At 46.7% G+C, this 27,785-nt stretch overlaps 1 protein-coding gene across 9 annotated transcripts; it reads left to right on the top strand.

Annotated features, from left to right (window-relative positions):
• The first annotated feature begins 150 nt into the window (after positions 1–150).
• ATP6V0A1 (ATPase H+ transporting V0 subunit a1) lies at positions 151–27,485 on the top strand. Of its 9 annotated transcripts, none has more exons than XM_085083377.1 (23): positions 151–279; positions 473–616; positions 805–883; positions 1,184–1,281; positions 1,783–1,911; positions 6,291–6,373; positions 7,130–7,256; positions 8,515–8,597; positions 9,225–9,318; positions 10,638–10,850; positions 11,464–11,614; positions 11,862–12,001; positions 12,786–12,943; positions 13,373–13,463; positions 14,166–14,284; positions 14,580–14,796; positions 15,373–15,480; positions 16,205–16,273; positions 18,360–18,467; positions 19,047–19,064; positions 20,846–20,963; positions 21,374–21,545; positions 26,111–27,485. In XM_085083377.1, the coding sequence occupies exons 2-23, from the start codon at positions 500–502 to the stop codon at positions 26,202–26,204; spliced, it is 2,586 nt and encodes an 861-aa protein (XP_084939503.1). In that variant the 5' UTR covers positions 151–279; positions 473–499; the 3' UTR covers positions 26,205–27,485. The 9 variants fall into 9 exon arrangements, with proteins under 9 accessions (XP_084939503.1, XP_084939500.1, XP_084939502.1 ...); XM_085083374.1 differs by having other exon boundaries at positions 6,270–6,373; XM_085083375.1 differs by having other exon boundaries at positions 169–282; positions 6,270–6,373.
• Positions 27,486–27,785: the final 300 nt, after the last annotated feature.

Genomic DNA, 27,785 nt, shown 5'->3' with positions numbered 1-27,785 from the left:
GATGTCACTGCCCCGGCCACACACGGGCCGCACCGAGACCGGGCCGGACCGGCGGGGACAAGCCGCGAGCTCGCGTCTAGGACACGCTCTGCGTGACGTCACCATTGCATCACCACGCGGCACGTGACGTCACCGAGTCGGCATGCGGACCCGCCCCTATCATCACTTCCGGGGCGGGGCCGCGCGCTGTCGCCAGGAGACGTGCGCGTGACACCGCCCCGCGCGGACCGTGAGGGCGCGGACGGGAGCCGGCCCGGGTCAGGCGGCGGCGGCGGCGGCGGCGGCGGCAGGTAATGGGGGGAACGGAACGGATCTGGATGCGATCGGCACTGGATGGGATGGGGACCGCCGTGCCGTGCCGGGCTGGGCCAGGCCGAGGTGGAGTCCAGCTGCAGCCGGGCAGTGACGGGGCGGCGGAGGCGGGGAGGCCTCGGTCCATGCCCCCGGCCCGGTTGTCACGGCTCTTCTCCGCAGAGGCCGCGGCGGGAGCGGCGCCGCCATGGGGGAGCTGTTCCGCAGCGAGGAGATGACCCTGGCCCAGCTCTTTCTGCAGTCCGAGGCCGCGTACTGCTGTGTCAGCGAGCTGGGCGAGCTGGGCAAGGTCCAGTTCCGCGACGTGAGTGTCCCTGCGCACCCCGCGGGATCGGGGCGATCGGGGGATCGGGAGCCCCGGCCAGCTCCGCCCCCACGCCCGCCGCGCCTCAGGGCCGGTGAGGCCCGGTGGGGCCCAGCGGCACCGGCCCCGCTGCCAGGCCGCTCGGCCCCGCGGGTGGGGGGTGCTGAGTGCCGTGTCTCTCCCTGCAGCTGAACCCCGACGTGAACGTGTTCCACCGTAAATTTGTCAATGAAGTCCGGAGGTGCGAGGAGATGGACCGAAAGCTCCGTACGTTCCCACTGGGGTTGCCGTGGCTCTGACTCTGCAGCTTTTGCTTAAAAAAAACCAAAACAGTCAGCGCAGGCTGAAACTTTAGGGCAGCGTTAGAGACAGAGCAGAGGGGTGAGGGCACAGGCACAGCTTGCTGCCTCCGGGAATTCACCTCCCCCTTGAAAGGTAACTCTGGCCAAGTCAGACAATCTTGGAATAGGAGGTGAAAAAATCAGCTGCTGCTGGGGCAAGCTGCTTGTTGGGGTGACTGTTTGTAACTGAAGTGTCTGTAGTTAACACTTAATGCTATCTCTACAGGGTTTGTGGAGAAGGAGATTAAAAAGGCAAATATTCCTATCATGGACACCGGTGAAAACCCGGAGGTGCCTTTTCCACGTGACATGATTGACCTGGAGGTAATGATGTGTTAAGACTGGACTAGTATGTGACTCTGGATGGAAGCAGGGAAAATTGTCTCTGTTGGTCCATGCCTGCAGAATTTAGTGGCAGGGTGGCATTAGCTCAGTCTCCAGCTGTCCCTGGAGGCAGCTCTGCTGCCTCTCATTGAGCTGGCGATGTTTGTCCAAATACAGATTCACCACTTGAAATGAGCCAAAGCTGCTGGAACCTCATGGTTTATGGTAGTGCATCATAAAGTTTACCACTATTTTAATGATTTGAAGAAACTGTCAATCTAGTCCATGAAAGTCTGGCTGAATGTGAGAAGTCTGCAGTTGCTTGCAGATACGGCAGATCTGAATTTGTGCCACAGCAGGCTGGAGATGCACCTGTAAATCCCTGCAAATTAAGTGGGGATGTGAAGCATCTCACCTGCTTCTGTGTGTTGATAGACTGAACAGCGCTTACTTGTGGAATTGCTTTAAGTCCCTTTTCTTTCTCCTTTTCACATCTTCCAGGCAAACTTTGAGAAAATTGAAAATGAGCTTAAAGAAATCAACACCAACCAGGAGGCTCTGAAGAGAAACTTCTTGGAGCTGACAGAATTAAAATTTATACTGCGTAAAACTCAGCAGTTTTTTGATGAGGTCAGAATACCGGTGGGACATAACACTTGGGGAGCTGGTTCTTCTTATAGAAATTACCCTTTTTATTCTCAAATATATTTTAGTTGCTGTTTTGGACAGCAAGGTCATTTTATGCTTTGTTTAAGAAAGCTGCACAAATTGTTTTCCATTTTTCATGCAGTACACACAGCTACCTATGATTTACCTCCTACGATGCTGATTTGGGCTTGTTGTAGTTAAGCAATGGTTTGTCTAAAAATTGTGTAAAACAGCTAAGATGTGAATAGTTTTGAAAGCACATCAACAGCCCCAAAATTTGGTGCTCCAGCAAGCACTGTCCCCAGTGGGTTAAGAGTGTCTTTGGCATGCGTGCAGAGGAGTTAAAATCAAGCTGAATTTCTCTTCAGCCTTTAAAGTGTTATGTGGAAACTCATCAAGGTCATAATACAAATAGATACAAATACTGAAATAATAGATTAACTAAGTAGTTAATTAATTTGATCATTTGATCAAACCTTTGATCAAACCCTGAAGCTTTCAGAGGTCAGTTGTGGAGTAAAGCTGACATTTAAAGTCTTCGACATTTTGTCAAATACCATCTGGGCTGGGAACTGGCAACTTTCATTGGACCTGAGAGGAGCTTCTCCGATGTCGTTCATGGCACCGACATAAATCCTGCTTGGGAGAAGACATAACCCTTCCTTGTAAAGCTGAAGTATCTCAAGAGTCTTGGCAGTTCTCTCAAAGAGCTCCTGTATGTTTTTCAGGACATGTTTTTGCCGAGTAGATGTCCTGTTTCCTCTAATCTCAGGATTTGATCAAAGAATTCTTAACGGAAGTGGCTCCTGGTATTTTCAAGGGCTATTGTCAAGTGGAGCTGGACTCCTGCACACTTCAGGCCGTTTATCTAACCGTTTGTTTTTTGTTGTTTTGGCACAAGATGTTGCCTTTTAAGGCACCAAGGTTGGTCCTGTGCCAGTGATAGTCACTGCTGACACAGATACTGCTGCTGGTGTGAGGGCTGATGGGTTGTGGGGTTGATTTCAGTACAAAAAAACCCTTGTCTTCGAGTGTTGAATGTTCACTTACAAGTGTCCCTTTGGCAAACAGGATTAGCTTGATAATCTGTTACTTTGCTGCGTTAAAGTAGCACTGCCTGTTCTGAGTATCAGGTAAAACCAGGTGCTGAGCACTTCTATATTGAGAATGAATCCCAGACTGGTTTGGGTTGTGAAGGACCTTAAAGCTCATGCCCATCCTATCCCCTGCCATAGGCAGGGACACCTTCTACTAGATCAGGTTGCTACAAGCCCCATTCAACCTGGTCTTGTTAATTACTGTCCTCTACAGTGAAAGCTTCCCACTGCTCTTTTTCAACTGCAGTTTGATCAAACTAAATTTAAAGATCAAAATCAATTCTCTACACAGTCCATGTCAGGGCACCCGTAGAAAGGAGCTCATGGCAGCCTTACATGAACCAGCCACAGAAAGCTTAGATATGTTCTCTTCGATAACTGCTTTCTGTAGTAATAAAACAAAATATACCAAATAACATGTGCTGCTCTATGTAAAAGCAAATGGAACAGCTCACAGGTGATGTTCAGTACAACGTAAGTGTGGACAATTTAAAGCTGTTTCAGTTCACGCTGTGCTCAGCAAACAGCTGGGGAGAGCCCAGAGCAGCCCAGAGCGCGTGCTCATCGTGCTTCTGCTCACCAGCCCAGAGTGGGCAGCGCTTCCTTTCTCCATGCTGCCATTGCACAACTCTTTCAACACTTGAAGACTATAATAACTTGTAATTAAGATTGTGTTATTCATAGTAATGAGTTGCACAAGAAATGGCTGACTCTCCAATTCCTTCATGCTTGGCGTTTGCTCTCCAGAGTTTGAACATGGGGGGAGGGAGGGTGGCAAAATGTCCCCTTGTTCTTCCTGTGACCATTCCAGTCCAAGCAGCCATTTCTTGTTCCAACACACCATGTTGATGATTATGCTCCTTTTCTCAGTCTTCTTGTCTTTGCTTATGAAGAACGATATGAGCTGGAGAGATTTCTCTGAGATTGCCTAGAGTGTGAGCGTAAAAGAAGACTGGAAAAGTAACGGTTAATGGCATGCAGTCCCTTCTTCCCCCCTCTTACTCTTCTGCCATCTGCTTTTCTCTGTTTGCTTTGCATCTGTCACTTCTGTCTGGCTCTGGGTTAATAGTTAAATGGTGATATGAATAGTTTTTAGTTCTTGTGAACGTTGATTTTTGTCCTGTTTGTGATCTGGAAGGGGCTTGAATTGTATAGGCTTGCACTGGGCATCTAGAACCATCACAGGGCAGGACTGGAATAATGAGTGGAGAAAATTAACCTTTTTTGAGATTAAAGGTGCTGATTTCAGTGCTGATCAGGGGATCAATAAGGAATTTTATAATGTTTGATAATGAAAGCTCTGCTTCTTGATTACTAGCATGGAAATGCTTGGGGGCTTCCAATCCTGAACGACCTCATCCAGTAAAAAGTACTCCACAGTAAATTGGGTATTTCACTCAATGCTGGCGAAAATGCATATTCAGTGTAAATTTCCCAGAACCCTGGTTTCCCACACTGGAACTGGATATCTCTTCCATTTCCACATAGTCTCAATTTTTTATTTCTGTTAAATGCCACAGCAGTGCTTTAGTTATCCTTTTAGCTGCAGAACTGCTGCTGCTGTGCCATTTCCTTTCTAGGAAGTGTGTGCTCATCAAAGTGGAGTGGTTGAGAAATTAATTTAATGAACATGGGGTTTGTAATGCAAATAATCCTTGCAAAAGTAAGTTCCCTTTTAGTAAAACTAGTTTAATCCACATTTATCCTAAACTGGTTTTTTTTGTAATTCCACCCCCTCCAAGCAGGACTTGTCCTGAGTAAAGGACAAATAGCCCAAATGGACCAAGGTAATGTTAAACATATATAACAAATTCTCTCTCAGGTGGGGCGAGTCCAAGAGTGTCACATCTGCTGTCCCTCCTTTTTCATGAGTCATCTGCTAAAATATGCTGCACGTAACAACTACCACAGACACTGTCTTGATTACTGGAAATACAATGCAAGCCTCTTAAAAGTGTAACTTACTGTTCTTCAACATCCTGAAGTCAAGATGTCAAACAGTTGCTGGGATGTTTGGTCTGTGTGTTTTGTTTTCAGGTACCAAACTTATTTTAGTTGTGTTTTGTATGAAGCAGAATTTTCGTTCAGTTTTTGATGTTGCAACAAGTTGCCTTAAAGTTGAAAGGATCAGGAATACTCCATGTTGCCTTTCCAAGCTGAATGAAGGGCTTTCTCCCTTGTGTAACATCCTAAGATGTAGCAAGTGTGTGTATAAGCAGCTGAGCTGCATTAGATGTCAGCCTTGCAAAAACTCTCTTGTAAAGGCACTTTTAATTTGTCAAGCAAGTGAAGTGTCGGAGATATTTTCACTCTGACACAGCTGTTACCCAAATAGAGAGAGTGGGGCTAAGTTACTGCACTTGCCACACACATTTTGCAAGGCTGTGCTCTTGTGTGTGTGCGTGGATATGACATGTCCTTGGGTCAAACTCTGCCTTCCAGTGTGATTTAGCAACTTCCCTTGGTGGCTTTGTGGAACAGACCTTCTGCATACCACAGAGGGTAGACTTTGGCCCTTTGATTGTGCTCAGGAATTGTAATTTTTGGCATTTCATTATATAAGCTGCAGAGGTAGAACTAAGTGTGAGGCGGGATTGAACAAGTGTGAAGATGGTGCACAAAAGGATGTGATTTGAGCATCCTTGACCTGAATTTCTGACAGTTACAAGCCACATTCCTAAGAATTTTAGCCTGCAAATGAGTTGCAGTGTAAAATCGTCCTGTTTTAATGCCTGGCTGGCTAAGAGATGAGCCATGTTGCCAACTGCCCATAAGCAATGTGTGTGTCTGGTGGTGAACCGTATGGTGAATAAGGATAAAATAATTTAATATCTGGGAAAATATGTGAGTCAAGTGTGTTTCTCTGGTTTGTGCCATTAAAAATGGTTCTTGGGAACATCACTTGTATTTAAAACTTGAAATTTTTTTTAAAATTTTGCCTTTCTTCATACTTATATATCCCCCAGCCCCTTTGTTGCAATCCTCAAACCTTTCTTGTACGGAAGCCCTGCTGAGCCATTCCATTTTTCCTCTTGTTTTCCTTGTTCCATGTGTGATTCTTGCTGTCTTTTCTGTCATCTCATTCCTCTTTTTGCTGTCTTATGTTCGCTCTTCCTTTTCTTTCCTTTTCTTTCCTTTTCTTTCTTCTTTTCTTTCTTTGTCTCCCACAACTATCTCCTGGCTCCTCATTCCCTGCATGCCACTAACTGGTTTCATTAGATATTAATTGATTTGTGAATTCAGGCTGAATTGCATCATCAGCAGATGGCGGATCCAGACCTGTTGGAGGAATCCTCTTCACTGCTGGAGCCGAGCGAGATGGGAAGAGGTGCCCCGCTCCGACTCGGGTAATTGCAGTTCAGGATTGCTGGATTAGGGGGGAGCCTGGGGAAGCAGCAATGATTTGAGCACAATTGTGGAACTTTCCACACCAAGCAGATGAAAGCTGATCTAAAACCAACTGTTGCTTTCTGTTCTTTTTCTGCCCATTTTAACTTCCCAGTTCATGTTTGTGCTTCACACGTTTCTCTTGGCACCAAACAATTAACCCAGCTTGTTCCACATAAGTCTCATACATTCTGAGATCTCACAGCTTTGTTGAAAGTTGTAACTAGTGTTGGTACAAAATGGTCTGAAATAACTGTATAGTTCTACATCCTCTTTATCAGCTGCTTCCAGGCTTCCTTGTGTGTGTGTAATTCTTTATCTGGGTGTGGGGGTTTGGTCCAGTAAGGCCTGAAGTATGAGCCTGGGACACAGGCACTAGCAGCCGTGGCTGCTAGTGGCCTTGCAGCCAATGTACCAGGGCTGTAGGGAAATGAGGCTAGAAACTGTATATCTAAATGCATTTGTTTCTTCTATAAGCAGTGGTTTATCCTTTTTAAAGATTATTTCATTCTGTTAAAAAACAGAGCCTGTGCTATAGTGCAGTTGTTTTGTTGTGTGCCATCTCCATGTATTTAGAGGATGTTCCATTTTCCTCGTTAAAACAAGATTTTTGTAGCTTTCAGTGTGGCACTGACCCCCAGTTGCCATCATGTGCTGGGTGTGAGGCTCTGGGGTGGTTCAGGTGCAGCCCTTGAGGCCGTGCTGTCCCCTTGCAGGTTCGTGGCTGGTGTGATCAACCGCGAGCGCATCCCCACATTCGAGCGGATGCTGTGGCGCGTGTGCCGCGGGAACGTGTTCCTGCGCCAGGCAGAGATCGAGAACCCACTGGAGGACCCTGTCACGGTAAAGGGACTGTTGGGTACAGCAGCAGAAGCCTCCAGGGTGTAGCAGGATCTAAGAGCTGTGGATCTGTAGATCGAAGCCTCTGTCCCTCAGTGAGGTCCATCCCAGCACCTACTGCAGCCTCTGAGCTTCATCAACAAATGTTTTCTCATTTAACGAACGCGAAAATAAGGCTGGATGGGGAATGCTGTTGAAAAGGGGAAAAAAACCTCAAAATGTGGACTGTGGCAGGCCCTAGTGATTTCTCTGCCCCAAACTACAAGTGCAGTTCTGAATGAGCAGTGATCCTCCTTGGAAGAGGCTCTTTGGGACATGGGCAGTGTGTAACATCTGAAGGTCATTTACTCTGAACTTGAACCTTTCCTTTTTTTCTTAATTCGCTAATCAATAGTTTAAATATCCACCTTAGTACTTTTGCATTAGTACAGTTACAAATAGTGAATTTGTGATTGGGTCTGGTTTTACATCCAGTGTCCTCTGTGCTCAAACCAGTGAGCACTGCCCAAACTTGGGGCACCTTTGCTCTTACCTAGGAAAAGCTGTTTGTGGGCTGCCCTGGAACACAGACTCGGGAGATGAAGTTCAGTAACAGCCTCTCTTTCTCACGTAAGGCTGATGTGTTCCCTTGTCCCACCAACCACTGGTAGCTGACCTGTGGAATCATCTGTCTGCTAGGACAGACTTTTTTCTTATTGTGCAGAACTTCCTTAAATTGAGGTTACACCTAATGTAATTATTAGTGAAACATTATGTTAAAATTTCCTAAGTAAGGTAGAACAATAACTTGTCAACAAATGCAGGAAAGGGGCCCTGGCTGCCCCATGGACACAGCTGTGTAAGGAATGTGCCTGTGGCCTCCCTGGGAACCACAGCGGTTAAACTCCACTTTATTTTTTTCTTAATTCATTGTGGTTTTGGCTTGATTCTGTAGGTGAATTGACTGCAATAAGTGCTGATAAATATTTCGTTGCATCTCCGTTATTTTTTGAGATCTTACCAGGTTTTCCCATTTGCTGTATTGCATAAAATCAATAATGGATAATCTGGGGCATTTTGCTTCAGTAAACACAAATACAGTGCAGATACTCTGTACTGAGGCTAAGAAAATTGCTCTCCTTGTGACTATTTCAGTGTTACTTGGGTACATTCTTGACCTGCTGGGCAGATCTGAGCTGTGATGCACGGACTCAGCAAAAGGAAAAGTAGAACTCTGGTAATTAGCTAATGCTAATTTCTGTGATTCTTTCCTTTGTTCTAGGGGGATTATGTTCACAAGTCTGTATTTATCATCTTCTTCCAAGGTGACCAGCTGAAGAACAGAGTCAAGAAGATCTGTGAAGGGTATGAAAGTCTGACAGTTGGGCAGCTCTCAATTATTTGAAACACACTGACATGACTTAATATCGATGTTTCTCAACTCCCTGTTTTGCAGAGGCTGCAGGAGCACATTTTGACAGCAAATGAAATGTGCCATAAGTAACTGAAACACATTTTACAGTCAAACTCACCACTCCCCAGCCTGTAATGCCTAAAGTACACAAATACTGTGCTAGGGAATGCAAAAAACCAAGGGAGTGTTGATTTCTGGGGCAGACCTGATGGGACATCAGTGGGATATTCTCACAGGGGAGACAACAGTGACTGCTTTTATCAGCAGCTGCATTGGCATGACAGCATCCCCCTCAGCTGGATGGCTGACCAACCTCGTGACAGTGCCTTGAGACACTGGCAGCATAGGGAGCAGAGGATTCTCTCCCACTTCTGTTTTCTTTAGCACTCAGCTTCTGCTTTGGCCTAAAGCAAACTTCTGCATCCTTTTGATACAGAGACTGGAGCTCTGCTTGGCAGTCTCTGCTGATCAGAAACTTCTCTTAAGGTGCCTCTGGCTTTATTTCTGCACTCAGGCTCACCCCTGACGAATTGATCTTCTTTCCATCTCTGTCACTGAGATGTTTCCCTGTCTTCCAGGTTCCGGGCCTCCCTCTACCCATGCCCAGAAACACCCCAGGAGCGGAAGGAAATGGCTTCTGGTGTCAATACCAGAATTGATGATCTTCAGATGGTAAAATAACTGGGGTCAACGACCTTTCTTTGGTTTTGTTTTTCTCTTTAATAGTATGGTTGAAAACTATATTTGGAAATTTTGGATCCTGTTAAAACAGGAGGATTTTTGGCCCTATTGGATGACCATGTTTTCAGCTTTAGGTATCTTGAGACCAGCAGTGTAAGAGAGCTGTTTGGAGAGTGCTCAGTTGTTTCTGTGACAGGGTTTGGGATGGGGTGGTTTGATCTTTCTGGAGGGCTGAGCAATTCATTATGTACAAGTAAGTACTGAGAACTCCATACCAGGGAGCAAAGAGGAACTCAGCGTGTGTAGGGAGATCCTGTGTGTTCCAGCTCTGAAAGTACATTGTGTAATTGTCTGCTTCATCCACAAGTACTTTGAAAACATTTAAACTTTTTTTCCAAGCTGAGATAACAATGCTAACATTAACTTAGCTCTTCTTTTTTCTGCCTGTCTTTATATTTTCATGTTGTGCTGTCCTGAAGAGCTTCTGCTTTACAACTAATCTCTTGTGCAGCAGCCTGAGTGTTGGTAAAAAGTAATTAGTACCCAGATCTCCTGGGTGCCACCTCTGAAATACCTGGTGCTTGCTTCAAGGAAGAAAGGCAGTATGTGATAATGCAGAAAGATTTAAGGGATTTAAGACTAAAATTAAGAAAAGATTCAGAAACTAGAAGGACAAAGGGTTGAATGTGGCCTGCTTATTTGATACAGAAACTGTCTCAAGCTGGGAATTGTGCAGTGTAGCTCAAAAGATATTCTAAAGTAGACGAACTCAGAAGCAGTGTAACTGCTGTAAGCTATATGTGCCTCGTGTCCTCAATTTCCCTGCAATCTAAGACTTTCCACTCTGGAAATCTGACTTGGCCTGAGTTTGATATGTTCCAGCTGGAAAACACCCTCAGTAGGAAACACTTTCTCCTTTTCCCTTCAGTAAACAAGCCTTTCAGGTTAATTTGTATGTTTTCTCATGGCAGCAAACCCTTTACTTGCAGAACTCTCCTCTGCTCTTTTAACCTGGGTGGAGGTAAAACTGTTCCCTGTGATCTTGGCACAGTTCGTTGTTTAAAACAACCACCAACCTTGGAGCTGGAGGAGGAAAATAATCAGAAAGCGTCCCTGGAAAAAGCCCTTAAGCCTTTCAGCAGAACTAATTAATATGGGGGCTACAGCATAGACTGCAGGCATGAGGCAGCTATGCCTGGGGTTGGGAGTAGGCTCATCGTTTGTCCTCCTATGGGTAAGGCTTGTCTTGTTGGTGCACCTTGAGCTTTGGTCAATGATTTGGCCTCATCTTTTTCCTGCTTCTCTGAAAGGTGCTGAACCAAACAGAGGATCATCGCCAGAGGGTTTTGCAGGCAGCTGCTAAAAACATCCGTGTCTGGTTCATCAAAGTCCGGAAGATGAAGGCGATTTACCACACCCTGAACCTGTGCAACATCGACGTGACACAGAAGTGCTTGATTGCTGAAGTGTGGTGTCCTGTTGCTGACCTCGATTCCATCCAGTTTGCTCTCAGGAGAGGCACTGTGAGTAGCTGCTGTGCCAGTCAGCTGTGGTGGCACTGCATGGATTCATTGCTTTTTCTGTATTGTGTGCCTCTGAGCACCATCCCCTTGGGCTTTTGGAATCAGCCCTCACAGAGGACAGTTTAGTTAGCATGAAGGAATGATGACTTAGAGATAAAAGAAGTAAAAAAAACATTGTGTGAAGCTTAAAGTTCAGGAAAATGCTGGAATGGTAAGGATTTTCTCATGTGTGAGTCCTTTGGTACATTTAGTTATCTACCCTGGGTGTGCTCTGTAGTCGTGGTGAGTGGATACAGGAGCTCTCCAGGATGCTGGCAAACTCATCCTCTGCTCAGATAGACAAGAGTTGCATTTCTTGAAGTCCTTCCACTTGCTGTTTATTTTCTCGTCTGTCCTACACGGACAATATTCACCTTTACTCCTGCTACACAAAGTGGAGGGCAATGGAATTCTGGCAGCCTTCCTCAGCTGCTCCAGTGTCTCATTGTGCAAGCACACTGCAAACACTCAAGCTTGCAGTTTTCCAGTTGCCAATGGGACAGCTGTGTTGGACTTCGTCCTCCAGTGCTCCAAGGGTGGGTTTGCTGATCTTCTCTTTGTTTTTCTCAAACAGGAGCACAGCGGATCCACTGTCCCATCTATTTTAAACAGGATGCAAACCAATCAGACCCCACCCACATACAACAAAACTAACAAGTTTACTTCTGGCTTTCAAAACATTGTTGATGCTTACGGCATTGGGACATATCGGGAAATAAATCCAGGTAAATTAAGACTTGGAGAAGTCCAAGACTTTTGTCTCAGTTTCTCAAATTTTTTAGTCATGATGTTTATCTGTATTGCACGTCCTATGTGGAAATTTCTAATAGAGAATTCTAGTAGAGACTCAGCAGCTTTCAGTAGCAGAGGGGAAGTTGTGGAATTATATTGGTAAATTGCCTGAACTGTACCATGGTGAATCTGGGCTGACTCACACAAAGTGCCCTGGAAATGTTGTTTCTTACCTTACAGCACCCTATACCATCATCACCTTCCCATTCCTGTTTGCTGTGATGTTTGGGGACTTTGGCCACGGAATCCTGATGACTCTGATTGCTGTCTGGATGGTGGTGAGGGAAAGCCGGATTCTGTCCCAGAAGAGTGACAATGAGGTGAAGTGGCAGATCATGCTGAGCTTTGCATTTCAGACAAAGGATGCAGCCTGGTTTACTCCCATCATTTTACCCTTGAGTTGACAATGCCCATTACTCCTCCTTTGAAATTTTTGAAGTGCATGGACAGGCTGGGAAGTCTGAAGAGCACACACACACTGAGTAGTGTAATTTCGTAATAGTATTGAGTTCCCTTGGTTTTCCTTTTGGGTATTTATAGGAAATTATTAATTTCAGTTGTCTGAAGGTAATTATCAAGTGTAGTAGGTAAGTTGGTGTAAACAAGTCACCCCAAATTTAGCTGGATCATAGTGGGATTCAGTCACTGCAAAAAAAACAGTTTCTATACAATATGCTATCCCCAGCATTTTTCTTACCTGCTGCTCAAGGTGGGTTTTGCTGGCTCAGGGCTTGCAGGAGCTGAACCAGAGTTAAGATACACTGGCAGAACATGGAGGAGGCTGATAGGGTCTGTGCTTCTGCTTTCCAAACTCATGCTGCCAGCTGGGAGTTGCATCAGGCTGTGCAGTGCAGTTTGTCCTCTCCAGCTTATCCCGATTCCCTGTGGAGAGCCATGCTGCCCCTTTATCCTCATTATCAGATTCTGTGCTGCCATGCTCCCTCTTGCACCCTTAATTCCTGCTGAGGGGAAATAGAGACTTCAGGCTCTTGGTTCTATGGCCCATGTTTGTCCTGCAGCAGACTGATCTCCCTGGTTTGGCTTTAGGAGGGATTTTCCCTGTTCTCATGGACTTCCTTTGTTCTTTTTGGGTTTTTACACCAGATGTTCAACATGGTGTTCAGTGGTCGATACATCATCCTGCTGATGGGGCTGTTCTCCACGTACACAGGCCTCATCTACAATGACTGCTTCTCCAAGTCCCTCAACATGTTTGGTTCTTCGTGGAGTGTCAGGCCAATGTTCACTAAAGCCAACTGGTCGTGAGTAAACCCTTGGTAACTTCATAAAGAGAGACAGTGAAAAGCAGGTGACTTGTCCTTCCCATTGTCCTCCCAGCTCAGGAAAACAAAAACTTCTGAATTCTGTCTCAAGTAGATTTGGAAAAGAGGTATAAATAGGATGATACCTGATTTTTTTTTTCCCCAGAAAACTTGCAAAGATGCAGTTTTTCACCTTTTTCCCTGTAGTCATTTCAAGATTCCTATCTCTTGCACCTGTCTTCCTTGTGACACTGAGTCGAGAAACAGGGTTTTATTCTTTTGGGAAAATCTCTAGAACCATCCAGGAACCCTAAAGTTCTCTCAATTTGAGCTATTCCTTGCTCTCACAAAGGGAGAGTGTTGTTAGTTTTTACAGAAGGAGGGTGGCATTACTCTTGTTAATGTTTGTATAATCTTATTCCCAAACAGAGATGCTTTGCTGGAGACCACCCCCCTGCTGCAGCTGGATCCTGCTATCCCGGGGGTGTTTGGTGGGCCCTACCCATTTGGCATTGACCCGGTAAGAGCTCATCCTTCCTCTGCAGTCTTTTGGGAACATCCTCTGTATTAGCAGAAAGAGAAGTAGTATCTGTCTGTTCACTGTTCTGTGAAAGATTTCCCCAGCCTGGCCATTCCCTTAGCAAGTCCATCAGTGGTGGGAATACTCCTGAATGATAGAATTAATCCAGTTCCTACCGAGATGCCAGATTGGGATAGAGACCTTTGTTCTGAGGTCCATTAAAGGTTGCTTTCTCACCCTTTCTAACCTGCAGTGCTTTAATCAAATCTGATTAGACTTGAAAATCACTTTCTGAAGTTACTTGTTTACCTTGGGAAAAGTTGTTAATCTCTTTTCAGTCAACCCTGGAAATGTGTACCTCTCAGTAATCCTGTCACTTTGTACCTGCCTGCATCAACACCTTTGCTCTTAACTCTGCTTGTAATAAATGACACAAAGTTTGTGTGGGTTCCACATAAAGAGGAGGTGCAGGAAATCAGAGCTGTATGCAATTGTTCATTTAAATGGATAATCATATGCTCTCTGTGAGCTTGTCTGCTCATTTCCCCAAAAGATATCCATGGGACAAATGCATTTTTAAAAACCTGCTTTTTCAGCTTGACACTTCCTGACTGGTTCATTCTGTTTAGCTTAAAGGGAGTGTTTTCCTTCTCCTGTTTTCCTTTCCCTGGTATTTGCCTGACTGGGTGTTGTTTTTCACAGATCTGGAATATTGCCACCAATAAGCTAGCCTTCCTCAATTCCTTTAAGATGAAGATGTCTGTGATTCTTGGCATTTTCCAGATGCTCTTTGGTGTTGCATTGAGTCTGCTCAACCACATGTAAGTGCTTTGCTCTGGTTTTCTCGTCGTGGGGGGAATGGAATGTCTTTGGGTGTCGTGTGTGTGTTGGTTTAAAATGCAGGAACCCATGAACCCACATCTCCTGATAGAAGGTTCAGGGCAATTGTCTCTGGCTGTGTGTGGAACTGTGCCTGTCAGGCAGTTCCTGTGTCCAGGCCCAGCTGTTGTTGAGCTGCTGAACCCCTGCACTGTCACTGCACACTCTTATTAAAAGCTTTTGCCCTGATTCTAACCAAATGTGGTATAAACTTCCTTCTTTTTTTTTCCCCTGTAGCTATTTTAAGAAGCCGCTGAACATATACCTTGGATTTATACCAGAAATGATTTTCATGTCCGCCCTCTTTGGATACCTTGTTATTCTCATCTTTTACAAGTGGACAGCCTACGATGCTCACACATCCAAGGAAGCACCAAGCCTCTTAATACACTTTATCAACATGTTTCTGTTCTCCTATGAGGACACCAGTAATAAGATGCTTTATAGTGGGCAGGTGCGTGCTTTTGCTAGAATAGAATTAGAGATGCTTCGTGATACTGGAGTGTTTCATTGACCTTGTCATAACTGTGAAATCAAGCATAAAACATTTTTCCACTGTGACAGAGTGTTTCTGAAGGCTGATACTATGTAATGTTGAAGAAGGAAAGAATAATCCCTATACCAGGAATTTTTATCTGTCTGACCATAAGTCAACAGTGGCTTCAGAACGTGTGGATCCTGATTAATAGCGGAAAGCAATTAGGAATATTGTCCCGTGTCTGCAATGTGATACCTCTCAGCTTAGCTCAGACACCAACGCTGTTTCCCCCCAGCAGTATCAGACATCTGCCAAATTCTCATTCCCTGCAGGATCTTTTGGATTTTTCCCTAATCTAACCCAGTCTCAGCATTAAATGCTATGCTCAGTCAGAGGTAGCAGCTGCAGGCGTTAAGAACTTAATTGCTGTTCCCAGAAGAGAGATAGGTAGTGAAGCCTCCACAAACTGGGAATTCAGCCATTCTTGCTGGGTTCTGTGTGTGTTTGAGCAGGGGCTGCAACTGAATTACCTGAGACTTGTTTCTTTTGCAGAAAGGGCTTCAGTGCTTCCTTGTGGTGGTAGCGTTGCTGTGTGTGCCATGGATGCTGGTAGCCAAACCCCTGGTCCTTCGCCAGCAGTATTTAAGGAGAAAACACTTGGTGGGTGACTCCCTTTTATATTTGACATATGAAAACTGGTTTTGGTTGAAAAGCTGTGTTATCCATCCTGAGCTCGGATTCATGGGTTCACACTACATTGAGACCTGTAAAGTGTTCTTACATATTCCTGGGCATACCAGCAGGTGGGTGTTACTGGAGACAGAGTGTTGCCTGCCTGCTTCCCAGATCTGGATCCAGCATCAAACCTTCTTTAAAACCCCCCTATGTTGGTAATGATCAGAACAGTGTCTCTGGCTTGGGCTTTGGCAGCTGGTTTAGGAACAGTCTCACTGGCTGCTGGATGCACTTCTGTGGCTGGGCTAGGCTGGCAGTGGGAAACAGAGATGGAATCGGCTGGCAGACTTCTCAGCTATCTTTATTAAAGCAGCTTGAATGGTAAAAAAAAACAATTAAAAGGAAAAAGAGACTTATAGACTTGTGTGAGAGGTTGTCTGCTGGGGTGCTCTGTAGGTTTCCAGCTGCACTGTAAAGTACCTGTGTGTGAGATGCAGGAATGTGGCACATGTGCACTGCGGAGACGTGCGAGTTCTCCCTGCACATCTGGCAGCACTGTGAGGATGTGCAGCGAGTCAAAGATCAGTTCAGTTACAGACACTCCCTCTCCCTTCTCTGACCATCTTTCATCCTCCCATGTCCCCTCCATTCGTCTCCCTTTCTCTTTGTTTCCTTCCTCCTCCCTCTCTCTTCTTCCGTCCACCCCCAGGAAGGGCAGCCCGAGGAGGCCCAGGGCAGCACGAACGCGCAGGCGCTCGAGGCAGCAGCGGCTGCAACAGTGAGTGCACTTCAAACTCGCCTGATGCATTACAGATGGGAGTTGGCTTTGTGTCTGATTATCAAGGGAGCATGGAATGTATCTGAATCGTAAGGGAATGGCAAGTGCACCATTAGGGTGAAAAACACTTTCTCTTGGAAAGAGCAAAGTTTAGCCAAATTGATACATTCTGGATGAACACCCTGGCTGGAGGATGGTAGTTATGTGGGCACAGAGACACTTCCTTGCAGGAGTGCTGCTGAATCCAACCTGCAGAGCAGCACAGGATTTCCTGCTGCCACATCCCCCAGTGTTAAATTCCCTTTTTTTCTTTTGCTTCTGTATTTGTTTAAGATAGATTAGGATTCTTCTCAGTGCAGCATTTCTGTTTGCATTACATGTTCCCAAACACACAGTGATGTGATGGCCTCCAGCAACTCCATGTCAGTAATCATTGGATTTGTGACACATCTGTCCTGTACACACTTTGACCTGAAATTATTATAAAATGGTGGCAGTTGTTTTAACTTACATGTTTCTAAGCCTATAGATGGCCCTTTCCTGCCAGAGCTTTCAGGTGAGGACTGTAGCAGCCCCCAGAACTTAGGCCCTTCCCCAGTGCTGCCTATTTCAGCTCAATTTTAGTTCTGAATCTGCCTGGCTGACTAGGAAGTGTGAATCTCTTCGACTGTGTGAAGCACATCACGTTCTCCAGGTGCCAGAGGTGCTGGGAGGGACATATCAGCTGGTTCTCTCATGACATTTTAGTCTCCTCACAGAAATGTCAGAATGAAAATGGATCTTTTGTGCATGATCCATCCAGTGTATGAAATGCATCTCCATCAGGAAGCTGCAAGGGGAGGTCTTGTGTGAAGTGTGCTTAGAAGGGTCAAGTAAACAACTGGAGCTGTTGGAGCGGTGTTTAGCTTGGATGGTTTACAGGGAATGGATATGAGTTGAGTGCAAGGGAAGAGCTGCTCAAGTGCAAGTTCACACAGGCTAGAAATACATAAATAGAATATTGAAAGGAGTCATCAGTGATTTGTGGTGTTTCAGGCATACTGAAAATCCTAATAAAAGCATTGTCTTAGTTGTAAATATGGAGGGTTTTTAAATTTTGTTTCTCTTTTCAGAGCATAAGCATCTACCTAATTTGTTCTGAGAAACCTGACAAAATCTTTAATTCATATATGCCATTTTGGGCAAATTATAGTTCAGCCTAAAATAAAAGGAGGCTTCTAAGGACAAAGGTGGTAGAGGAACGCAGGGTAGCCGTTCTGCTGGTCTGTGCAAGTGCCAGGTCTCAGGACTTTCAGCCTCTTTTTGTCTGCATGGGCATCCCTGGACTTCTGCAGTCTGGATGTGGCAAGTCAGCCTGATCACATCCTGTGTCACAGGTGACCCAAGACATTGCTGAAGTTGGACACAGGGTTTATTTCTAGTTGTGGTGTTGGAGTTTGCCTCCCTAGGGGTCAGACTGAAGGGTCAGGTGGGAGCTGCTCTCGATTTCAGCATTTCGGCTCAGTCTGTGTGTTGTTCTTTCCCTTTGGAGTCCTGGAGGTGCAGCTGAGGTTCAGATGCTGAATGTCAGAACAAATGTCTCTAAAAGGACCTGCTTGCACAACGTAGAGTTTCCAAGCAGGGGAAGATTTGGTTTTCCGTGCGGTGTTGGTGTGCCTGAGGCTGGTGGGAGCAAGTGTGTGTGTGTTTGTGTTAGCGTGTTCTGCTCCATGACCTGCTCCAGTACCCAGCAGTGGTGTGTCAGTGCTTGTCCAGCAGTGCTGGGCAGGATGTGGGGCTGTTGCGTGTCAGAGCCAGCAAATGTCCTCTGAGAGATGTGCCTTTATTGTCCTCATGATTGCAGTTACACTGTAGAAATGTGCCAAGGATTCACTCAGACAGACTTTTTTTTCCCCAGCCCCAGCAGGAATCAGCACCTTTCCCATCCAAGCTGGGAAATAGAATTCTACCTGCCTTAATCTGGGCCTTCATATTTAATACTCTCTTTTCCTCTGTGAGCTGCTGCTGCACATGGAGTCATGAGAAACCTGCACTTTTGCACTAAAACCCAAACAACACTTTGCTCTTTCTTTTCTGCATGTGTCAGGGCACGCACAACTTTGGTGGGATCCGGGTGGGCAATGGCCCAACGGAGGAGGATGCTGAGATCATTCAACATGACCAGTTATCTACCCATTCTGAGGAGGGGGAAGAGGTAAGCACCTGAGCATCCTCGCTCTCAGGGCACTGCACTCGGCAGCAGGATGAGCTCACTGGGACTGTAGTTACTCATTTCCATGCTGTTTAAACAGCAACATTCCCAGTGAAATGTTTTCATAGCAGTTTTCTCACTGACTGTCTCTTGATCACTCCCAGGACTCCAGAAAAAGCAGCATAACTTGCATATCCTGGGAGATGTGGCTCTGTTTGTCCCCCGAAAGCCACCATCTCAGGGGGCACAGCACTCCCAGGTGCCACATGTTACTTGCTTCTCCTGTGCCAGGGGAAATTCAGGGGCTGTATTTTGGCAGCACTGAAATTTTGTTTATATCTTCATTTTGACTTCTGGGGGTGATATTAATTACTTCCCTTTCCTCCAGGAGAGGAGAAAAACAGTTGATCTCTTGTAGTTTGGGAGTTTTCTGGTGCTTCTGAACGACTGCAGCAGATCCTGCCTCTGTAGTGCATGGGATGTGTTTATGCTTTCCGTGGCGTGCGTAGGAGGGAATTGCTGAATGTGTTCGTGATTAATGTGATCAAAACACTTCACTAAATGTAAATTTATGTTTTCAAGCCTACAGAGGACGAGGTGGTAAGAGCACAGCAGCTTTGCCTTCATGTGTACCTGGGCCATTTCCCATCAATGTAAAACGTTGCTGAATTGAACATGTTATGTCACAGCATCTTGTTTTTCAAAAGATCTTGCTGTTTTCATGTTACGGGCCATTTTTAATTTATACATACATACATGACCAGATTTTTAATTAGTTCATCTGTACAGCTTGTCTGTCTGATCCCCTGTCTGCAGATTGTTCCCAGTTACCTGGGAAACTGTTCAGCAGGAGGTCTGAAACGGAAAAGTTTTCATTTTTGAGCCTCTGGAGAAGTCTTAGTTTTTTTACATTGTGCTTTCTTAATTCTGTGCTGCATTAAACTGTTTAAAGAGATTTCTTCCCACAAACTATCTGCCATGTTAAGGATGGTGCTGGTTGACCCAGAGAGCAAATGCAGCAAAACCAGTCCAGTTCCATGTAGTTCAACAGCTGAACTGGCCAGAGGCATTGTGTAAAAGAGAAGCTCCGTTCTGAGAAACTGCTCATCGCATAAGCACTTGTAACAAGTATTTTAAAAATGGGGTTTTAGAAATAGTGATGCACAATTGAGTGTAGGTTTCAGCACTATCAGGTAACCAATTTTACTACCAAAAATACAAATGGCGTGAAATCAGAACAGCTTGACCAGGGCACTGCTGCTGAAAATTGTGCTGCCAGTGGTTTGCTCAGAGCTCTGCTGTGCACAGACCTGTGTGGAATGAGGGAGGGTCCTATTCTGGTGTGCCTGATGTCTCACTGAACCTGGGGAAAATGTGTAAACCCACAAGGGCTGTGCCATAGCAATCCCGATGCTCCCACTCCTGGCACAGTGGTCGCTCTCTCTGGCAGTTGCACTCAGCTTTGAAAGGTCATTCTTTAAACATTTCCCACATTCCCGGTGCTGCCGGCTGGCTCGTGTGTCCGGGAGCTGGAACTGTTGGTTAGAGCTGCCTTTAGTGAAGAACTTCACAGCTCATGTTCTGTGGAGAAAGGATTAGGCTTTTGACAGCTAATTTAACTGAATTGTTTGAAATATTTATTGCCTTGGATATACTGGGGGAGAATTAAGAATATAAATAGCTTTGTGTGCATGCCTAGAGCATTAGTCACTGGATGTATTTAAAACATCGTGTTCACTTAAATCTGAGCAGTTTCTGAAGCATGGATTAAATCCAAAATGCAGGGAATGCTTTCCCAAACTGCAGAATAAGAAACTGCCCTACATGGCAGACTTCCTTCTAAGTTCTTCTGTTATTATTGCAGAAAATAACCGAGACACAGAGACTTTGCCAGTGAATGGTGCACAGATGTGACTTTTTCAGGGTAGCTTAATGCATTTATTTTGGCTTTCAAAAAGGGCAAGTTCATGTCTTGCAAAATGTTCCTCTTGCTCCTGTTGCAAAGGCACACACAGTACGGCTTGGAGCACTGCCTCCTTCCCATAGCAGCACCTCCAGGTTACTGGGGAATGCACACCAGCACCATCTTCTGCTGAACAGTCTTTTCCTGGCTAAGCCCATGGATGAATTTGGAATATCTGACTTTCACATGCCAGAGTGAGAAAACAATATTGACATCACAGCATTTGTCATTCTGCAAAACCTGTCGAGACAAGATTCATTTTTCATTTGTGAAGCTGACGTGCTAAACCAGGAGAAGACAGTGTCAGTGTGCAGCGTCACACACAGTTTCCCTGGTGATAGCAGCAGTTCCCCTGCCCCTGTCCCGACCTGGCTGGCCCCAGGCTCCCAGCTCCCCTCATCCTGTGTTCCCTTTGCAGTTTGACTTCGGTGACACCGTGGTGTACCAGGCCATCCACACCATCGAGTACTGCCTGGGCTGCATCTCCAACACGGCATCCTATCTGAGGCTCTGGGCCCTCAGCTTGGCCCACGCACGTGAGTGTCCCTCAGGGGGCTGAGCTGTGGCTCTGTGTGCCTGCTCAGCCCGGGAAGGTGGGAGGCAGGAACACCAGAGGCCTGTCGGGGCTCAGCTGGCACAGGACAGTGCTGTGTGTGCATTACCTGGGAGCAGTGAGCTCCACACATCAGGGACTGTTCCCACAGCTCTGCTGAATGAGAGGGAGTGAGTTAAAATCACAGAATTAAGAGCTGCTGAGCAAGTACTCTGCCCTGCCCTGTGTGACAGCTGGAGGCAATGTCCTGACACACTTGGCTTTGAAAGCTCTTGTCCCTCTTCAGTTTCCTACCTCATTGTAGAGGGAGTTTGCTTGACTTTAGTTTTTGCTTTATAAGTGAACAACCCCCTGTTCCTGCTGACATGAGTCTTTTCCTGTTTCTCTCGGCAGAGCTCTCGGAGGTGCTCTGGACCATGGTGATCCACGTCGGCCTCAGCGTGAGGAGCCTGGGGGGAGGCTTGGGCCTCGTCTTCATCTTTGCTGCTTTTGCCACCCTGACAGTGGCCATTCTGCTGGTCATGGAGGGGCTCTCGGCCTTCCTCCACGCTCTGCGCTTGCACTGGTGAGTTACTGAAACATGCAGAAACTCAGAGAGCTCTTCATAACAAGAAAATTTATATCACCTGGACTGTGCAGAAATGCCATCTTCTAGAAGGCAGAAAGTCTTTAAAAGGGTTAGAGATTCCAATCCTGTTTGTAGTAAAACGCCTCTCCCTGATTGTTGCTTAAAGCTGTGGAGCTCTGCTTAGAAATAAGCACTAAAAGACTAAAGCTTTGGGACCAGGGACTGGGGAGGCTGAGCTGGCTGGAGCAGTGTGCTTTGTGGCTTTCAGCAGGACTTTCTCGTTCTGTCTCTTGGTCTTTTCCTTGGTTCCCGTGTTTGTTGTCCTTTCTGTGCAATAGCCACTGACTGCAGGTTCCTTCTCATGCTCTTGTTCATCACTACAAGACCTTGCCTTGGACAGGAGCAACTTTGCCTTTTGCCCTTGGGGTACTTTGGGATGGCAGCGAGTTTTTGCTGGTCTTGCTTTTGGAAGTTCCTTTTGCAGCCCCTTTCCTGTGGTCATTAAGCGCCTGTGTATGCAGCCAGCAAAGCAGGAGGAATTACTCTGCTCCCAAGTATGGAAAGTATTCAAGAGCTTTCTCTAATCCATGTTTAAGAGTGCTTTATTGTTCCACTTCAGATTCCCTGGTGGGTGCACTGGTGGGATCAGAAGAGCAACTGGGAGTGGGATTTTCTCAGCCTGAAGTGTAGGAGAGTCTGTGCCTTTGAGGGGTTCAGGTTTCTGCCACCTCCTCAGGCTGCTGATTTCCTAGGGGGGTCATGAGAGCAAAGGGAAGTCCCTGAAGATCACAAGAAGTATTCTGTCTTGCTTAAAAGGGAAGAAAAGGTTGGGATTACTCTCTGAAAGTAGTCCTGTAAGTGCAAAAAGAAGCCAGTGCCTCTTAAAAAAAAAAAAAAAAAAAGCAAAAGAAAATCAGCCTTTTTGCACTTTTCCCCTGCTTGTGGGGAAGGAAAGCTTTGGTCTTTTGCCCTCTCCCTTGGCAGCTGGTGAGGTGCAGGCTGGGGGGTGCAGGCTGGGGTGTCCTGGTCCACCTGTGTCTCTGCAGCTGAGTGAGCCAAGCTGATCCCAGGATTCTGGGGCGAAGCCATCTTGTGCAGAGGGAGCCGGGGGGGCACTCCTGGAAATGGCTGCTGGATGGTGCCTCTGTTTTTCCTGGCATCCAGCCTGAACCCTGCATAGCAGTCACTCGAGAGCTCCTCGCTGACTGGCCAGAGGTCCCTCATCCTCTCCCTGCTGTCACCGTGCTGGGCCACCACAGCAGTGATGGCAGGAGCCCCATGTACCCTTCTGGGCACTGAGAGCAGTCCAAGGGGAGCAGAGGGCAGCAGTGCTGTAACTCCAGATGTGGTGGATTTGCTCTGCAATTCGTTGTGGATTAGAGGATTTCCAGGGTGTGGCCTCTCTGGGCTGTGGAGCTGCATGGCTGTTTCTAAGCAGCAGCAGGGGAACAGCTCTGAGCAGCTGCTCTAGACAGGCTCCGTGGAGCAGAAAGCACATTTTTGGGAAAGAAGATTTTTGTAATGTGTTAATAATCACAAACTACACCTCCAGATATGGCTCAGACACCTGGAACAGGTGTGAGCTGGAGGTTGTGGTTCACATTGCTAGTCTTCCCTAAAGGACTATTCAAAAAAAAAAAATCTGTGTGTGTCAAGGGAAGACTGATGTCAATGAAAGGGCAAACAGGCAAACCCAGGGCAGCAGCAGTGAGCTCACAGATTGCTCTGGCCATGCAGACCAGCACAGGGCACGGCCTGGCAGCTGTTGGAGTGCTTAACAAAGTCCTGTTTTGCCTAAGCATGTTTCAAACTTGCAAGCCTTTCATGTACAGGCTCAGAGAGAAAACCTGTTCAGACTCAGAGCCCAAAATCAAGTTTAAGGCTCTATTTCAGACTGGAAGTGACTTGCTGAAATGATTTTGGGTTTGCTGGGTATTGGTTATCACAGGGAGGCACCTGCAGTGGTTCCAAAGAGCATGCAGTTCAGATTCCTTTTAGCTCCTGAGCCAAAAACAGGGTGTTCCAATGGCAGGTGTTCCCTTTTTAGGAGGAGGAAGGGAGAGTGGAGGTCAGATACAGCTGTCCTGGGAGGAGCAGATGGGATTTTCTGGCTATGGGAAAACAGTCACCTATCAGGAATTTGAGGTGTGGGTGGTTCAGCCTTCCTGGAAAGGAGGAGGCATTGAGCATGTGTTTTGCTGATCAGGGAATTCACAGGTTGTTCCATATGCTGTGCCTGGCAGTCCCAAATTAGGGAGGTTTATTTTGTGCTTTTTCAGTGTGCATTCTTTGAGCAGGTTGGGCTTTCCAGGGCAGTCTGGGGTGGAGGCAGCACTCTGGATTGCTGCCAGGATTGCAGGGTGTGAATCAGGGCTGCACTGCAGCTTGGTACGTGTCTGAGCTGTCGTGCTGTCAGCTTCTTTTGCTGTAACTCTTCTGAAATATATCACTCTCCAGAAATATTTAACCTTTCCATTTATCGCTTTTCAGTGATGCAGTTTGACATGAACGTTCAGATTAAAGCAGCCTCCCTATTTTTACGCTAGTCACCTCTTCTAATGTGAGCCAAAACAGACTGTGCCCAAAAGGAGAAGCTTGTAACTGGATTCAGAGTGCTGCTTCCCGACAGGCGTGGGTGTGTTGGAGCTGCATCCCACTCTCAATCCAGTGAGTGGGAGTAGTGAAGCTGCTCACCCACCTACCAGGATTTGATTTTCCTTTGTAAAGGTCATAAGCCAGCAGCCTCCTGTCAGGCAGGATGGAATATCCCACGGTGACAGATATGTTACCTCTGTCCTTTTTGGGAAGGAGTAACTGCAACAGTCTCTGCACAGACACCTCAGGGGGTTCTGACTGTCAGGTGTGCTGCCCTTGAGGTGTGCCTGCTTTACACTTGACCCCAGGCTCTGGCACCTGTCTTTGGGCACACAAACAGAGTAGCAGTTTGCAGTTGCACCAAGTGACAGTCAGGATCCCTGTTGGACTCTTGCCTCCTGCTCACGGGACTGGAGCTGCCTGGTTTTCCAGTGTTGGTACCCTGGCTCTGGGGTGCTGTAAAATCCACAGAATTACAATCTGACAAACACTAATTATTAATGCAAAAAGATGCAGAGCGTGTTTCCTGTAACGCTGCTTCCAGAGGACTTCTGGCCTGTTTGCTGATAGGGCCACAATCTATAAATTCTCTGCCGAACTTGGTCACTGATGGGAGACACACAGACAGTTTAGCAGTAAACTGGGACATGTGACAGGCAGTGAGCCCAGCAACAGCAGTGCCTCCTGCTGGGTTCTGGGTATTCCTGAAGACACCTGCAGAAAACCCCATGGACCATTTACACTGTGATGATTTGGTTAAATTCACTTTTTTCACTAGTTCTCTAACCTCAGAGCAGCTTCTCTTCCAGCGTCAGGCCTCCAGTTGTGGCCAGTTGTAACGGAATGGCCAAAGGGAGTGTTTGGCTGCTGGGGCCAGCTGGAATTGTGAATCATCAGGGTTAACATGTCACTCACAGTGGGCTTGGGTGACTCAGATACCCAACCCTCTGCCTTTCATTTCCCTTTGCTTACAGAACAGTTACTTAGTCACAGGATACTTACAGAGATTATCAGGGTTCCTGAAAAACTGGAGCACATTGGCAAGGAGCCCTTCCTCCCACACGGAAAATCCTGCTCATCCTGGGGATCCCTTGGCCTGTGAGGCACCAGGAGATACAAGTTAAAGCTGGTTTTCCTGAGTTTTTCTCTCCTGGGCTCTGTGAGGAAATCACTTTTTGCTAGCTGAATCCAATAGCTCTGGAATTTGCCATGATTCCCCATTTGGGGAAAAATAATTCAAGTTTGTCTTTTTTTGCTGAAAAAACCCCTTCTCCTGAACTGTGTTAAATGCTCCCCAGTTTGCTGTCATTTGCGCTCTGCAGAGACTGTTTTCCAGTGGATTGTGCAGTGGAAAGTGTCTGTGAAGCCTGGGCTTGTATTTGCTGGGAATCAGGGGATTAGTTTCCCCTGTCCCTATTTGGCTGTCACTGACCATTGGGCAGTTCTCTAGAATAATTCTTTTTTTGCCCAAGTTCATTAGGGGCAGCAGCAAATGGGGCTGAGCTAACGCTTGGCTGGAGCTGGCGGGCACGACCCAGTGCAAATGTGCTGCAGGGAATAAACAGAAGTGGCTGCTGGGGGAGTCTGAGCTCAGCGTCACGTGGCTGAGGCTTGTGCTAATGAAAAAGGGAACTTTAGCAGCTGGTGTAGAAAATGCTGTCTCTGCTCCCTGTGCTTCCTGGGGCACTGCAGTCAGGGCTGGCCTTCTGCTCCTGTTGCCCTTTCACTGAGGGTGGGACCGAAGTCTCTGGACAGTTCTCTGCTCCACACAGAAGCATCACACATAGATGGTTGTGCCAAAAGACACATTATGTTATAGCACCTATTTTTCTCTTTAAAGGTTTTTTTCATAGTCAATAATCCTACTTTTAATGGAGTTCTTGCTAATTTTTCCTATTGAAAAGGAATTGAAATTGTTCCTATTGAAAACTGCCTTTTTAATGAGTAATCACTCTTCTATCTTGCAGGATTGAATTCCAGAACAAGTTCTACACTGGCACTGGGTTCAAGTTTCTCCCTTTCTCCTTTGATATCATCCGTGAGGGGAGGTTTGATGACTGAGGCCCCCCAACTCCAGCAGTGTTAAATGTAGTTTCTGTGTGTGTGTGTGTGAGAGAGAGTGTGTGTGTGTGACTGACCCTCTCCAACACCAAGTGTGTGACTGACCCCTCCCCATGTGTCTGAGTCGTGTGTATAGTGACAATAACTTATTGCAGCACCCTTGAGCGTTACCATGGCATCCCAAAGCCAAAAGCTTTCACGTTCTGGGGTAACAACACTGGATCACAGAAACTTTTCATTCTTTAAGTTTACTCCCAAAGGTACCAAGTGCATGAGGTGTCTCTTTGGTGTGCAGTCGTGTGCTCCTTGTATTGTGCATTCCTTGGCAGCTAATCCAGGCAGAAAAGAAATGCAGCTGTGCTGAGGGGACAAAACAGCACATGGAGAAAAGGCCCAACAACCTCAGCTCAGGAAGAATGAAGGCCATTCCCCCTCTTATTACTGGAGGTGGTGGCGGGGAGTCCTCATGCACTGGGACTGTCACCTAGGGCAGGATGAGCGGGGATGAGCCTTGGTGCAGACTGGCATTGCTCACTGCAGGTACTGCCACTGGCAGTGGAGCTTCTGGGTGGTTTCTGGTTTAAAACCAAAACCCTTGAGGCACATCAGATAGTGCCTTCGTGGGCTTGGCATTGGTGGAGGCAGCTTTTGCACAGGTGGAGGTACCAGTAACTCACATTGTCCTGTGCACTCAGGGTCTGAGGAGCCCTCTAAGGGAGATCAGTGGCCCAGTCTTGCCAAAATAGCTCCATGGCAGGAAGGTCTCTGTGGTGTGTCCCTGCATTAGCTGTGTTGCTTTCTCTCCTGTCCAAGCTGTCAATATTTCCTTGCACTCCTCAACTCGATGTAGCTGTAGCAGCAGTGGGGTGTGTGTTAGTGCTGTGTGTGACTGTCGTGTTGAATTCTCGCAGTGGAGCTGAGTATTTGTGTATGAACAGATTAGAACAATAACGAGAATTTTTAACAACCTGGAAGCAAGTAGCAAATGCCTCGAGGAGCCAGGCTGCTTAAAATTAGGTGAGAAAGTTACATGTACATTGCACACTGCAGTGCACACGTGCATGGGGCACAGGGACCCTTGTGCTGCACCTGGGCAAGCCCTGGGCGCTCACTGTGTTACAGATGGACACGGTGGCTATTCACAGAGGTGTTTGCAGACTGAAGGGTGAAATCAAAGCATGGCTGCAGGTGGAGCGTTGACATGAGTCCTGCTGTGTTCTGCTGCCTGGGTGAAACATGTTGCTGACAGTCACTGTATAAATTAAATTAACTCCACAACAACCACTGTGGTCTGTTTTCTGCTTTCTCAATGCTCACTGAGGGGGCTCAGGGGCAGCCCCTCATCCCTGATCTGCACTGAGCAATGTTCCCAGAGCTCCTGGGGGCAGCTGGAACATTAGGCATTTCTGCCCAGGATCCTGTTACCTCCATGGCCAGAACCATGGGGTGGGCAGGGCCGGTTTGTACAGCAAGACCAGCGTGACCCTGCCTGGGCTGCCATGTCTCTGTGCTTATCGAGCCCCAGCGACATCCTGAGCAAAGGCTTGGCCAGGGCCATTTATCTTGGGCCTTCTGCCCACC

This window comes from Lichenostomus cassidix, chromosome 27 (genome assembly GCF_008360975.1).
Source record: "Lichenostomus cassidix isolate B80296 chromosome 27, HeHo_3.0, whole genome shotgun sequence".
NCBI classification, from domain to species: Eukaryota; Metazoa; Chordata; class Aves; order Passeriformes; family Meliphagidae; genus Lichenostomus; species Lichenostomus cassidix.
This window is presented reverse-complemented; position numbering and strand designations above follow the sequence as displayed.

Coding starts and splice junctions, on each gene's coding strand:
- ATP6V0A1 (XM_085083374.1), top strand. CDS start 500: ATGGGGGAGCTGTTCCGCAGCGAGGAGATGACCCTGGCCCAGCTCTTT. Junction 1,912..6,269: donor CTCAGCAGTTTTTTGATGAG/GTCAGAATACCG, acceptor TTGTGAATTCAG/GCTGAATTGCATCATCAGCA. Junction 20,964..21,373: donor CCTCAGCTTGGCCCACGCAC/GTGAGTGTCCCT, acceptor TTCTCTCGGCAG/AGCTCTCGGAGGTGCTCTGG.